The following is a 15,843-nucleotide window of genomic DNA, read 5'->3' as shown; positions in this document are numbered from 1 at the left end:
GCAGCCGATATCTAGCTGATCTTGTCTCTAGTGCATAGGAAAAGACCATACTGCCTCTTGAGGGTCCTTCCAGATATTTGCATCTCTAATCTGAGGCAAAAAGAAATGTTCAGAGTAGCAAATGAAAGTCTCTAATTGCCAGTGTACACACAGTGCAGCAGCACAAAATGCTGGTGGTTTACAGCTGCCTTGTCATGCCTTCACCTCAATGTAAAGGGCACAGTACCAGCGCTTGGTAGTGACTGAGTTGGGCAGGGATGGCTGCATCCAGCTCAGCCCACTCTGGCAACAGCACTGGCTACCTGAGTCAGAAGGACAAAAGAGCTGGCCAACGGTTATACTCAGCAATCTTTGGGCAGTGGATGCCTACATCTCCAAGTGGAGCCGACTTCAAGTTTGCAAAAGGGGAAAGAGTAACAAATAGTGCTGGATAATCTAATATTCTATGATACTATGATTTTCTCAAGAGTGGAAATGCAACTCCATTAAGCTGTGATGATCTAAATGCAGCCAATTCTTAGGAAATATCTCTTCTAGCTGGCATTGTAGTTATAGAAGTGACCTACCGTATCTATTATGCACCAATCCTGTACTTATTTACTTGTTAATCTCTGATATAGCTTGCCCATCTGTTTCTTGGGGTGAGGGGGCTGGGCTTTCACAGTGACCATCCAGATGACGTTGCAGAAAAACAAGAGATTAAGGCCCTGCCTCTGGTACCCAGTGCAGGGGAGCAGAATCCTGGGACGTGACTTTACTTTAAAGTTTGGGGTGCCCACTGCTTTCTGTAGTCCATATTTTTAATTTTATAACACGAAAGCATGAGAAGGAAATAAATTATATTAAATAAGAAACCTAGAAAGCTTAGCACGCGACTCAATACTCAAACTCCTCTCATTTGCACTAGTGACAGACTATTTTTCAGGCAGGCAAATTGCACACCTGGGAATAATAATAATAATCAATATGAGAAAATGATACTGTGAGAGAAAAGGGATATTTTGCAGCAAATAACAATTTCTAATAAATTAGTTTTATTAGTTAAGATTATTTAAAATGAATTATTCATTAGTTTTAAACTAATAAAAATACGGTTTAAAATAAGCCTAATTCCTCCAAATCGTAAAGGAATTCATAGTTATATTTCTCTTTTTATTTTTTTCTTTTTCTTAAACAAATTGTATATACTTAAAGCTGTGAGTATCATCTAATTACAGAATTCTGGGACCTGGGGCTTAAAAAATAAGAATGATATTGCAGCGGGTCTTTTGGAAAATGCATTGAACATGTTAAGCAAAGATTATCCACAGACACTGCTTTGAGGCATGTTCAAGTGTGCCAGTACCTGAATTCTCTCTTCCTCAGAAAGGTGGCAGCAGCTCAGAGCTGGACAGCCACACATTTAAGTGAAAGCTCAGCTGGAGAACTCAATTCTGCTGCTTACACTTGTATCTAATAGGCACAAATAAAATTAATAATACATGTGTGTGGCTCTAAAATTCATTCATACCTATATTTTTCTTGACAGGTAGATGGAAACTGCGTGCGGTCAGACTTTACCAGCGATAAACTACCTGCATGGTTGGAGCAAGCAGCAAGGCTGGGTACAGCTCCAGGGCTCTGTGAGTGCATTTCATGCTGGGTGCATTCCCTCAGACTCTCTAACAGTCCAGGAGACCTGCTCTGTGTGCTGGTGCCCATCACTCCTCATGCTACTGAAGGGGGATTTTGCTCAAGACAAATTGGGAACCTTCATTCTCACTGCACTCACATGTGAGGCATCACCTCTGACCACACTTTGCCTTGCAGATGAACACTCAACATGCTAGGCAGCCCTGAGCTGGCCAAATAATAGCAGCAAAAGGAAAGCCCATTTGTACATGCATTTATACACAGAATGATCCAAATATTAGCTGCAAGAAATAAAATTCGGAGCAGTTTTGGTTGCTAGACAAATCCAAAGAGACAACAAACTCCTGTCTGACTGATAACAAAGAAGCTGAATGTTTCTACAGTACATATTAAGCACAGCCATACGTACCTATCTATTTAAGCTCATCTATAAATATTTTAGATAAATATGCAGATAGACTGAACTGTGGGAAGATTTGAAGAAAAAAACTGTTTTGTTTGCTATTCTGGTCTAGGCAGGATGGATCAGGCAAACTCCATAGTGCCCTTACCAGTAATTGGCGACCTCCTTGATGTGTTTACTCTCTATTATACCAAGCACACAGGCAGGCAGGCAGGGCAATGCTGCTTCAGATTGCCAAGTTTTCAGTTCCCTGTAACATACGCAGGAGGAGGGCAGCTAAAAATGGAGTGTGTAACATAAGGTAGGCGGCTGCTGCCACAGGTACCAGGTTTCACACATGCCTAGAGACAGCGCACCCTGCAAACCAGTGACCCTGCACAGAAAAACATCCAGGAAAATTAATTCCCCAGCCTTGCAAGAGGCTGACAACAGAAGGCCAAAAAGCACAACACTCTTGCTGATGTAAGAAAAAAAGAAAGAAAATCTGAAGAAAGAGATGGTGAAGAAACAAGAGAACTATCAGGAAAGACACAAGGTAAACACTTCATCCTAACAAGTGGCATCACAAACAAATGCTTTCCCCTCAGAGCCAGAATGACCAGAGCCAAGAGCCGGGTTTGTATCTTGAATACACCAGGGCATCACTGATGTTCCCTGCTCTGTCACTGCTTTGGAAAGGACAGACTGATGTCAGAGCAAAGCCATGCCATGCCACAGAGGAAGGGGACAGTCCTGCTAGCTCTTGCTGTAAACTAAAGGAATTGCTGACTCCTGGCTGCCATTGCAAGGTCCACAGTCTACTGGCTCTGTGGTTTCCCTTAGAAGGACACAGATCCTTCCACCCACCATCTATTTCTCTCTTTGCTCTCTTCTCAGGCATGTTGCTTACCTTGCACAATCAAGTAAACCTGGGAAGTCTTGGGGTGATGCTGTGTCTGCACTGAACATGTATAGGACCCCTCATCATAGACATCCACTTTCTGGATCCGCAGGCTGTACTCCAGGGGGTTTCTCTTCTCCAGCTCTACTCGAGGGTCCAGGGACCACTTGTCCTCTCCAGCAAAAATGATGCCAGAACGGTTTAACCAGGCCACCTTGGAGCTTCTGTCTTCTACATAACACCTGAAGAGGGTGAGAAAGGTGAGAGATTAACAAACATCTCCATTTTGTCCCTTCCCTTTACTACATTGCTCAAGCACTATTTAGTACAGTCCTGCCAGTATAGCAGCACCTCAACATCATGGTCCACAGCCTGTTTCTTTCACAGGGATTTTTTGAAGGGTTTCATAGACATTTGGGATTTGGGGTGGTCAGAGCTCCTGGTCTCACCTCCTGTTTTCTATGGCCTACACATGCACAAGATATGACTTTCGAAGGCCATAAGAGATCCTGGTCACCAGATCTCTTCTAACTGCCAGTAAGAAAGGCCAGAAGGAGCCCTTCTCATGCTCACCCCTCACCTTTAGGTTAAGCACACAGAGAAGTTGCATTCCCAGCCTCCTGCCTGTCTAGAGGGCAAAGGCTCAGGGCTCCAGCTTTAGCAACACAGCTTCTCCAGCCCCCAGTTCCAGCAGCACAAGGGGAGGAAGTTGTGGTATTCAGCTCACAGCTGAAGAAGATTTGGGAACTGAATGCCTCTCTCTCCTGGCAGCTGAACCCACCAGGGCCAAGCTCACACAGGCTGAGAGGGTCTGTCCATCAGCAGCCTGTAGGATAGAGCAGCACAGTCTTAAGAGCTTTCACTCTTCCATTGCTCAGAGCTCTGCTCACAGCCTCTTGGCATCCAAATAACCTAGCACCTCTCCCTGGCATTATTCAGGCATGTGTTGCCTTTGAGAGAGAAAAGAGAGAGGATAAAGATTATCGCTTTGAGATAAGACAAATATTTGACAGTAGGCTAGTAGGCTTTCACACAACCTCTTAGCACGGGTCAGACATTTTCCATGTTCTTCTGCTTGAATTCATTTCATTCAGGCCATGCCACAGCTGTGTCCTGTGTGACGTGACCCCACCGCACAGCCTGCACTTCCCACTCCCCTGCTTAGTGGATGCTCTCTGGGTTGTTCTGGGTTACCCGGGGGTGTGGAAATTCCAAGCCTAGGCATGCTCCAAATGTACACCCAGCTCTCCCAGCATGTCCGTCTGCACACATACACCCTCCTTCTCTGCCAGAGATGCCACCCAGCCTTATGGATCATGCTTTAATAAGGATTTATGGTGATGATTTTCACAGCGTAATAAGTGCTAATTCAATACTAATAGAATATTAAATGGCATGTTAACTGACATTTTAACTGCAAGGCAATGGGAGCAAGGCATCTGCAAGATATCAAATGGCTCTTATCGTTCACTAATAATCAATAAGCAAGTTCACTGAGATAGTCAAACACTTTTCATTAGGCTTATTGAAAGCATTACCATCAGTGCTAGTGAGTGCTAATAAACTATTTGTGATCCATCCATTTAGCTTTTCCTTGTGGTTTTGGGTTTAATTTCATGACATCTGCTGATGTAGCTACTGAGAGGGGCAGTGAGCGGTGATGGTCATGCCTCGGACAATCACTACAGGGACTCAGGAGCTATTGATCTTAGCACCAATTCAATCCATACACACAGAAGGAAAAGAAAACTTGCTGCTGTGCCTCTTTAGTCTCTTTACTGTCTTATTAAAACAACAACAAACAAAAAAACCCAACTAAAAATAAAGTAAAACAAACAATACAATATAATTTGGCTCCTTCATGGTTTTTAGCTACTGCACCATTTCTAGCTGCTACTGATATCTTTCCATTCCTCACTCAGTGCCTAACAATCATGTAAAAGCCATCCAGGGGTGGACAATTGCAAACTGGAACTGGAGAAAGGCACCTGGCCATCCTCACACACATCTCACAGTCACCACTTCCAAAATACTGACAATGGTCTTGGGCCATTTTCACAGTAGGAAAGAGAAAAGTAGTAGAAAAGCCTTCACCACAGGAAAGTGCTTTGGGATCTTCAGCCATAACTGTCACCTCAAATGTACTACAGGACAAAATAAACACATGACACAATGAAAATGTTACCTTGGCTCATTTTCTCCAGAGGAGATGTGCTCATTTGCTCCTGAGTGCAGACATTTATTTGCACAGCCAGGACCAGCTCCACGCTGCAGCACTGCTAGGAGAAACGCTAATAGTCATCAGCTAAAAGCCTTCTGTTTGGAGGTCTACATCTAGAACCAAGCAATCGTTCTGCAGCAAGGGCCTGCAACGTCACAATCAAGGGACACTGAGAGCATTCTGTGGTGGCCTGTGTCCAGGACTGAGGCAGATCATCACTGCGGACTAGGAGCTGCACTTATGATGCTGTCTGGGATAAGGAGGTACAAGAGCCAAGGCTCTCCAAAGCTTTTTCTGTTCTACCCTGGAGAAAGCTGCTAAATAACTATGGCCCTGGGCTACAGAGATGGAGCAGGGCTTTTTATTGCATTCACAGATGTCCCTCCAGGTTAAGTTCAATGCTGTGTTTAGGAGGGTGGGTGGTACTGAGAACCTACATTGATGATGAAGCAAGAAAGAATTCCTGTAAAATCTGATGAAGCAGCTGTTTAAATGATTATTTTAACCTGTCAGGGCTTTTACAGCATTACCAATTATGTATTGGGTCCCCTTGACCTTGGGATAATTGTTTATGTGGTAATTTCCAACTTAGAATCACCAAGTTTGGAAAAGACTCTCAAGATAAACAAGTCCAAGCATTCACCTACAACTACCACTGCCATGTCCACACATCTCTTAGAAACCTCCACACAGGGAATGCTGCCACCTCCCTGCTCATCCCCATCCAATGCCAAACAAACTTCTCCACGAACAAATTCTTCCTGATGCAAAGAATCCTGTACTTCCTGAACAAATTCTTCCCCTTCCTCACTGGGGGGGAAAATACACAATATGGTTTTGGACTGTATTTTCTACCCTCTTGTTCTGAAACACATTCCAGCAACAGCTCCACATCTCCATTTCCCTACTCCTCATTAATCGCTGTTTCTCTATTAATCCTTTGGTCGTTCCTTTGCTAGTCGGCCCCTGTGCAGCAGTTCAGGTGTGTAACCTGCCACATTGTGGTAACCTGGACTCTGGCCTATAGGGCCTGCTGAGGAACATGGCCTCCTTTTGCCTCAGGATGTCATGGCCTAATGTGGACCTGGCCCGGCACAGATATGGACTTTCACATCTGCCCTTGGGCAAGGGTACCCTAAGCTGTGCACAACAACTGGAGATGCCATCATCTGTTGAGCCTGTGTTATGTTTTGGCTATATTGTGCTGTGACCTCGGCCAGCACACCTTTTTGCAGCTCTTGAGGTACCTCACCACTCAGGTAACAATTCTGGTCCCTGCACCACTGCTCTCTCTCCATCTGAACTGTATGAGTGCCCTCCCCAATGCTTGGTATGGCAGGCAGCCCAAAGTCTTTCTGTTCCGCTGATTAGAAACCTTTTTTTTTTTTTTTTTTTTTCCCCCTTCTAATTTTAAGTCTAGATTTATTCATGGCTGGATTATATCCATTCCCTCTCATGCCAACACCATCCTTTAGCTTAAATAACTTTTCTCTCTCCTGGGTGCTTATCTTCCAGCGTGTTCACTGAGAGCAATCATATTCCCTCTCAGCCTTCATTTTGCTGGGCTCAACAAGCCAGACTCTTCTAGTTTCTTCTTGTATGATAGACTCTCCATTGCCCTAAACATCCCAGTAGCCCTTCTCCGCACCTGCTTCAGTCTGAACTCCTCTGCCGTGATCAGAATTCGTACCCAACTTTCTAGATGAGGTCTCCCCAGTGCCTTGTACAGAAACGTTCCTATCTCGCTCTCTCTAACATCAACTGTTTTTAATGAAAGCAAAAAGGATTGCAACCAGCGAATATGACTACCAGTGCAGAACTGCTCATGTGCTGTGAGCATCCTCATCTCTCAGTCCATTCGATACGGATGGAAAATGAAATCCAAGGGATTTCGCCAAAAATATTCCAGCCTAAAAATGAGAGCTGCACGGGCTCTCACTAGCAGACACACAGCTGGTTTCCCATGGGTTTTCTTTATGTTAAAATGACTTCTTAAGAGCACAGGTTTCTGTTTTCTGTGTAGAAAAAAAGAATATCAAACGCAAAATTACAGTAATTGTTATGCCAGTACTCTCCTGGGGTGGATGTAACTATACCAGAACAAGAGAACTTATACTGGCTTGATTTATAGCTCTTCCCATCTTCTGGGGATCAGTATACCTGCATAAACAGCTCTAGTCCACATCCATTCAAGCAGAGGTACCTTTTAATGATATCAGTACGAGCTGCTATGAGGAAAGTTAACTCCATCCTGGCTAGACCCAGTACATTTCAAATCTCCAAATAATGCTCCTAGAGCTTCCACCAGAGTCTTGCACCAGGATCAGATGGGAGGATGAGGTTGATAAGGAAAGCCCACGAGCTCCCTCCTTTTCCATTTTGGGACTTGTTGGCGTCCCTTTTCAGTTCAGCCAGAAACCTGTTTCTGATCACAATGAAGCATGATTAGATGATGCTAATCAGCTACTGATCACACAGCCTCAGTGAAACATCCGGCCATGAGAGGCTCATATGCAGCCTCTTGTAGCAACACTGGAGCCTCTGCACTGTCAAAAGGGGAAACCAGGGAATAGCAGAGATGACACAGGATGGCAATGGGGAACATTGCCAAAGGATTTGTCTTTGGGTTTCGCTGCACTTACGCCAAGGATGCTGTGCTTTTACCATCAGCAGGACATGAGCTGACATTTAAAAAGCACCTGCAGTCGCTTAGGAACTGAAGCTCACTGAAAGACAATTAGTCTCTTCTGGGAACTGGATATTGGCTTTTACACTGAACCTGTAGAAGGACCTGAAACTAAACAGCAACTCAAGGGTCTCTGTACTGTTATAGATTTTTTCTGCCTTGGGAATACACCAAGAATGGGCCTGGGAGTAACTAATAAGTTGCCCCTATGGGCTATCATCCCCTTTACCTTCCTTCACAAAATTCAGTATTGGAGATGGCCTATTCCTTCTGCCTGGGCCCCCACTGCCTTGCTGGTAACTTTCACGTGCTCACCACTAGGTAGTTCCAGAAGAGCAACTTCCAAACTTTCCTTTGGTTTTCTTCTTAAAAATAATAGTAATAATAATAATTAAAAAAAAAAAAAAAAAACAAATAATAATAATTTAAAAAAAAAGGAAATGTATTTCTGAGATGTGATCTCCTCTCTGACAGAAGGGGAGGGAGGGTTTGGCTGGGAAGTCCACGTGACTCAGTATCTGGTAATTATCCAGCCGCAGAGGCAATGTGAAACGTTCTGTGCTGTCGCAGAGAATGACAGCACCTGGAGCTCCAGCACCCAGATAAAAAGCAGAGAGACAATTGGGCAGATGGAGAAAGGCAATGCTACATTGCAGGGGGGGGCATGGGGGAGAAAATAGAGGGAGAGGCAAAAGCTGTCGAGAAACATCAAGGCAGCCAGCATAACTACTGGAGAATGAGATGATGCCACAGATTAGTACAGAAAAGGCCATCTCTGAAAGAGGGGAAAGCAAAAGGAAATAGAATCATGGAGCAAGGGTTGACCAGACCTGAATGTCTGGGGAAGGAACTGGGAACAGCAGCAGAAGTGAATGGGGATTGCAAGATCTGAGCACCCAGACACACAGTCCAGTGCTCACCCTCCTGTAATTAGCGACATTTCAAACAAAGCTGGAACGCTTCCTAAAAGAACGGTCTAAATCACCATCTAAATCTCATGATCCTTTCCAGCCATAAAAGCCTGATAATCTAGACTTAAGCAAATATAAGTTGGCCTCCTGTCTGAATGACAGTTTGCATTCTAAGTTTGTACTCTACCTCTTTTATCCCCAGGCATTTATCAACCCCTTGCTCCATTTTTTTCTCTCTCTTTATTTTTATTTTTATTTTTAACTTATTACCATCCTCATTTTGAGCTAATTTGTTGCTGAGAATTTCATAGATTAACCCTTAATTGCTACAGGACTGTAACTGTATCAGTTTTAAGTGTCACATGAAACTGGGAAGTGATTCCATGCTCAGTATTATGTGAAACCGTTCTTCCCAACACCTGAGGAGTACACTACCTGGCATCCAACATCGTGCTCTTTTGAGGACCTTAGTATCTTTTTCATCTCATACTGTTCCTTCTCCAAAAGGGAAAGGAGAATACTGAAATTCCTTTTAGAGGCAAAGCACAATGGGAACGGGAGCAATATTAGGGAAAATAAGATCAAACTTTGCCATCTTCTCTGAGGCTATGAGTACCCGAGATGGCTCACCCAAATTCTCATCCACCCTTCCAAGCACTGCCCACAGCAGCTGAATAGGAAGGATGGCTTAGGGCAATGAGGGCAATGATGGGCCTATCCTGGCTGATCCCTCCTGCTGCTGCATCCCCAGGAGGGATGTCTCCTTGATGTGCCAACACTCCAGCTATTATTTTCACCTGACTTTTTCCATCCAAAGCTCCTACTGCTGCTGCACAGCTGGTGGAGTCGGGGCTTATAGAGATCGCACAGATGATGTGTAGAGAAACATTGGCTTCCCTGACTGCTTCAGCTCTGTCATCAATGCCACTGTGGACTGAGCTACACCCATGCGAGCAACATTAGGAAATAGAAAGAAAAAAGCCTAATGTAGACACAGCCTTTGAGGAGCTTAACCCTTCTTCCCCCTTTCTATCTCTCTTCTACATGAAAGCAGAAAACAGCTTCTGAGCAAGGCACACATTCTCATTTCCATATCTGAAGCCAGCCCTGAAATACCATCGTGAAATAATGCCTTGAGAGAGGAAGCCATGAAGCAGATTCCCTTTGAGAGATTCCGCTGCTTCTCTTTTTTAATTCCATCCAAAACCAACTTCGGATGAGTACGGAGCGCACCTGGACGGTACAGTCAATCCCAGGTTACCTTGTTACCAGAGTGATATGGGGAAATTGGAGGGAATTCAGAGGCAAGCAACAACAAAATCCATCAAAGACTGGAAAGGGATCAGCATCTAAGGGAAGCTTAAAACATTAAATATGTATAACTTGACTAAGAGAGGACTTAAAAGGGATATGTTGACAAGCTATACCTCTTTGGAAGCTGAAAGCACCAAGGGAAGAGAGGAATTATTTAGCATGGTGCACAGGGGTCCAGAAAGGAGAACTGAGTCAAAAAAGAGAGGAGAAATAACTCTATTCAAACTTGAAGAACTTTTTTACCACCTTCAAGTGCTAGCCTCACAGAGTCCCCCAAGGAAAGCAAGTAAGCCTTTAACATCTCAGATATTTAATACTGCTACAGTCTTCTTTTCATTAACTGCATTCCTAGGCAACCAACCACCAGTTGAATGAACTACCGATACAAAGACTAAATGTTTTGTTATTACCCAAAACCACTGGCATAAGGTCATATTCCCCAAAGCACTTCAAGTTGTCAAGCCCTTAAAAGTCGCAACTGACCCCTGACTCTTCAAAGTGCTCAGCACTGAGATTAAGATCAGATTTGCCAGCCTGCTCTGGGGCCTACCAGAGGCCTACAACACCAACATTTCTAAACAGCATTTGGCAGAATGAGCTTCTTTACCAATGCAGCCCTTTACCTTGCTGTTGAATACAAGCTGCTATTGAAAATACGTCTCACAGATGTTTTATAATCACAGAAGAAAGCGCTGAAAGGTTCAGACTTGTGTTCTGTTTATCCCGTGTGCCAAACAGCTTCATTAAGTGGAAACCATGGCAAAGCCATTAAAGCTAGGCAGTGCCTGGCAATACTTTTGTCCCTTTATTTGCAGCTTTGCTTGCATTCTGCCTTCTTCCAATGCACCACTTCAGCCCACCAAAGGAGCCTTTCCAACAGAGGCACCAGAAAAAAAAGCTTGCAGGGGATGGGAAGAAGAGAAGTGGCTGGAAGGGAGAGCTCTGAAAATCTTTGATCTGAGCTTGCCTTCACCCTCCAATACAGTACGCCTTGCAGAGGAGGATGTGTTTATAAATAAATAAACAGCAGAGTAGAGAGGGAAGAGTGGAAAAGAAGTGTCAATCACATTTGATAGAGTTTCGTTTGTTAATATGAAAACCAGGAGTTTGCTTAAAATCTCCTGTTCGGAAACAGAGTGGGAGGAAGGCAGGACTCACTGAGAAATGGGGAAGGAGTAACACCCGCAGCCATCCTGCAACGAAACCTGGCAGACCTGACCTGCCTCATAGGCAACGTCTTTTGGTATGCAGTGGGGATTGTGAGAGGTGGGGAGTGACGGCTGCAAAACAGCCTTCACAAACCCAGGCACCACCTTTGGGCACACTTATCTGAGCACTACTGTGAGAGATCGTGTTTTTCACTCTCTCTAATTGGGAACTGCCTGGGGACACGAATTCAGAGCAGAAAGCAGCAGCTGAAGCACAAACTCATGCTGCCCACGGTTTGAAAGCAACGGGCTTGGGTCAACTGGCTCCAAGCTTTGGAGTCTGAACTCCAGCCCAGCTACCAGTGGCAGCGCAGACTTAACCATTCAGCTCTGACTGTTGCTGAACCTTCTGACCTGAAGTCTTCAAGAACTGGCAAAACAAGCTGCGCAAATCGGCAGGAAAACTGAACTTTAAACCCTTTCTGCACTTCCTAACAAAAAAAAAAAAGTCACTGAATCCTACTGGAAGGGTTTATCCAGAGGTACCTCACCTGGATCCGTTGTCCTTCCTGCCACCTGTCCCAGAAGCCGGCTGTGCAATGACGCCTCTCCCCTGTGCACAGCCAGTCCCCTACCCACAGAGCTCTGTCCTGTGCTGCCAGCATCTTGCTTCCTTCCTGCCATGGCAGGCACTCAGGCTGATCATGTGGACCATGCCTGATCCTGCCCATTCTTCTGGCAGACTGCTTGTGCTATCTGATTTCCCAAAGTCTGGCAGTGGATGGAGAGATGCCCAACTGCAGCTTCAGACGGTGTAAATCAAAGGTCAATGAGGCCTCGCTAAGTAAATGGGGATGCCTAGATTTACATGACTTGAGGCTCGGCCCTGCTTCCTCACATCATCCTCTAAATGAATTCGTTAAATACAGCACTTCAGTCTGCTCAGTTAAAAGCAGCTCCAGCTGGCAGGAGGTTCCAGATCCAGAGATTGTTTAAAAGATGAGGACTTGTAGCCTGCTCTGCATTTACACTTGGCTAGAGGTAGACTCTCACCAACCATACAAGGGAGTTGATGTGCCCACCCGGTGGGTGTCTGCATCCCCAGCGTCTGTGCTTGGTGTGGCATTTAACAGGACTGCGCAACCTTGTGGGATACTTAAACCAAAATTACCCTTGGACACTGCTCACTTCTGAGAGCTGCAGGGCAGCAATCACGAGGTCCTGCTGTACTTCTACCAATCCGAGGGTTTTCTTTTGGTTTGCTCTCTTAAAACAGCATTTCTTTCTAGTAGAGGATGTGTGCTGAATTTTAATCTGCAGCAGCGCAAGCAGCAGTACTGGCAGCAATGAGAGCTGTTTGGGATTTGCGAGACGGGAGTGAAACAGTAGTTAATTTTGACATTAAACCCTAGAAGCGAGAATGTTAAAGTTATTCTTAGGTTTTTTTGGGGAAAAAAAAAAGAAGCTGTACTGTGATCGTCTGGCATGCCCCCCCCTCCATGTATTGCATAGGTCTCGTGATTCCTGCAGTTTAATCCCTTATCTGCTCACTAAAACAGATGGTGTTGCAGGCTCTTTGCAGACTCTGACAAATATGACTGCGCTGGGAACACTGCTCATATATCCACAGCTTGCTGCACAACCCTCAGGACGAGATGCACTGGCTCGAGATGAAAGTTCACATTCAAAGCACAGTCTGTAGCAAGGAACAGATCCTACAGTTTCTCCTTCAGCATTGCTGCTGAGGTCCTTCCACGCACTTGGAACAGTCACACACAAAACATCTTATAGATCCATGTAAAGCTCACACCAGCATGACCCTCTGAAATCTTCAAGCTGAGATCCCAGTCAAATCATCTCTTTTTCTTCAATGAACACATCCACATGCTAAACAAGGATACCTCCAAAACAACTGAAAGATTAGAGACACCTGACTGAGGGGGACTTGAAACCAACCCCTGTCTGACTCTGCAGAGATTGTGCTGGCTGTGCTGCTGCAGCTCTTCATGGGGGAAAAGCAGTTTGGGGTCACCCAGCCTAGGTATTATTCATGCTGGGCTGTTCCACATCTCCTCCCCCTGATGCTATCTCGTGTGTGTGAGATCTGCCAGTGCTAGGAAAGACAAGTGAGGTTAACCGAGCTACATGCATTGCTCCCCCTAGAGCAGTATACAGCAGTGATAAACCACCGGTAGAGCCACGCTGCGGTAAGTATAGGCTGGAGGTGAAGCATGAGGTTACGGCAGCAGCTCTACTGCCCGTCCCCTTCCACCTGGCAGATCCCGGGTAATAAAGCACTCTTCAGCCTTTCTTGTTCCAAACCCAAACTGCTGGGATTTGGGGAAGATAACAATTTCAGCCACCTTTCAGGAGAGCCTTTGCAAGAACTAAAAGCTCCCGTTGGCATAAAAGCAGACATGTAATGGGCTGTCTCTGTCCCTGGAAGTAGTTTAGCACCGCAGGAACTTAGAGTCCTTTTATCTCTCCACTTTATTTAACCAGAGTCATTAAAATAAACTGATTTCCCAGCCAATTAATTATCAAATATCTGTAACAGCTTTCAAGCCCTGCCATTACTCAGTCTCGGAGGCCCCCACAGGCAATGTGAAGCTGCACTCCCTTACCTGCACCATGGCTGCTCCTGAGACCACTACCAATGCTCAGCTGCATGCAGAGAAGCACCCTGGGGGCACAGTGAGTTGCAAGCAGCGAGTGCCCCCAACTCAGACCAGCTGCAGGTAAATGCATATGGTCCTTATTCAGACATGGGCACAAGCAACTTCTGTGCTACCCACTGAAAAACCAGTCTCTACCCCTTTGTGAACTGGAAGGTTGTACTCATCATAGGTGCACTAACAATGCCCCTACCATCTATTTTATAACCAATAAACTCTACTCCTCTGTGGTTTCAATTAGGGGATTTCAGATGAGATTGAGGATAATGCATCCCATAATTACTTACCCTTCTCCTTTCTGGAAACTCAAGCAGAATCATTTCCAGGCCAAAATGCGGTCTGTCTTGATTGATGATGCTAATAAAATGGCTTTATTGTGATATAAATAGCCTTAGAAATGTCCTGGAGAGTCAATATCGCTGCTTGATGGCCTTACGCAAGCAAGGTCTTTATCTTACGGTATACTAATGCTTAATGAGTTATGCTTCTGCAAAGTTTGAATTTGGGCACAGAACGGGGAGCTATAGAAGAGATAGCTCCCAAATTAGACATGGAAAGTAGGAACTGCCTAAACACCTTTCCTCTTCCTCACATTCCCTGTTGATAATCTCTTTGTTCCCAGCCTGCCTTGTGCTAGTTCAAACCTGAGCACCATCTGAGTACTGCAGCAGCCATGGGTACGCATTGCTTCAGCCTCCCATTGCTGGAAGGTTACCAGCTGCCACCATGATAATTGGAAAACCTGAGAGTTCTCCACTGCTGTGCAAGCACTGAGCACCTCAGCCTTTATGGATGCATGTGGCCACATCCTGGGTGAAGGGCATCCATCAGCCTGCTCCGGAGCACACCAGCGGCATCCATCACAGCAGCCAAAACATCATCATTGCCTCTTGCAAGGAGAAGGCCATACAGAGCCTCCCTCCACAGGAGAGGGGAGAGGCACACATGAGAGAAAAGCCTAGGTCCTTCTTTTCTTTTAAGAACCACAGCAAATCTTAACCCTCATAAAGGCAAAGCGCAGCTTGCAAGGCTTCCTTTGAAAGCAGGGCACCCTGGAAACACACAGCCAGACCTGGCAGGATCATCACCTTCTGCATGCAGAAACATGAGATGTCATCATCACATTTGACCATTTAGCTGTGCCTTCCAGCACTGCTACCTTAGCTGGGATCTGGGTGCTGAAGAGTTTTGCTGCGAGTGACAGAACCATATCCACCTGTCAGAAAAAGCTGCTGTCACTGCAGCCCTGACAGCGATGTGATCAAGGCCTGACAGACAGGCAGAAACAAGAGGAAAGGAGCCATCAGCAAGGGCAGCTGAGAAAGTTTTGGGGGGAGTGGTACAAGATTGTATGGGAGGGGATGCAAGTGAATGACAGAGGGACAGGGCCACGCTCTCCCCTCCATGTTATCTGTGCAGAAAGGTGAAAAGATGACACAGTTTCCAGCCCTGCCTCACCTCTTCACCCCCTCTCTCTACCACAGCCATACTCAGCCACATAATTTGGAAGCAATTCTCTTCTTGGTGATAGAGCCCCTGTGGGTGCACAAGCAGCTGTGCATGGGTACATGTGTTGTCTGCAGCGTGCACAGGATGTGCTGAGACAAGAAGGCAGCTTTGTATATGCCAGGATGAGACCTCACAAACATGCGCGGATGTGAGAGAGACTGCGCTCTGCAGAGAAAGCAGCCAGCAAGAGTGAGAATGAGAAGGTGCACAAGATTTGTCTGAGATGGGGAGCGTGTGTCAGAAAGGAAGAAAGAGAGAGGTCTTATTCACAACCTTCCTGGATGTGTTTGATGAATATCACAAGTTTTAACCAAGAAAAATATGTATGTATTCAAATCAAACACCAAACACCCCTTTTGCCTAGAGCACTCCTGCATTGCTTGTTTGTTCTGTTGCAAGCTGCTTGTTAGAGGAACACAGGAAACAAGAGAAGGAAAAAAAAAAATCCAACAGGCTGACATATT

The 15,843-nt window shown here is 45.3% G+C and overlaps 1 protein-coding gene across 7 annotated transcripts in view; it reads right to left on the bottom strand.

The window, feature by feature from the left end:
• Positions 1 to 15,843, bottom strand: part of LSAMP (limbic system associated membrane protein) — a 909,725-nt gene that overhangs the window by 144,401 nt on the left and 749,481 nt on the right. For all 7 annotated transcript variants that reach the window (XM_015875995.2, XM_015876028.2, XM_015876019.2 and 4 more), the window contains one exon: positions 2,925 to 3,157. In XM_015875995.2, the coding sequence (XP_015731481.1) occupies positions 2,925 to 3,157 (233 nt within the window). The remainder of the gene's footprint in view (positions 1 to 2,924; positions 3,158 to 15,843) is intronic.

This window comes from Coturnix japonica, chromosome 1 (assembly GCF_001577835.2).
Source record: "Coturnix japonica isolate 7356 chromosome 1, Coturnix japonica 2.1, whole genome shotgun sequence".
NCBI classification, from domain to species: Eukaryota; Metazoa; Chordata; class Aves; order Galliformes; family Phasianidae; genus Coturnix; species Coturnix japonica.
Note: the sequence above shows the minus strand (reverse complement) of the source record. Positions and strands in the feature narration are given on the sequence as shown.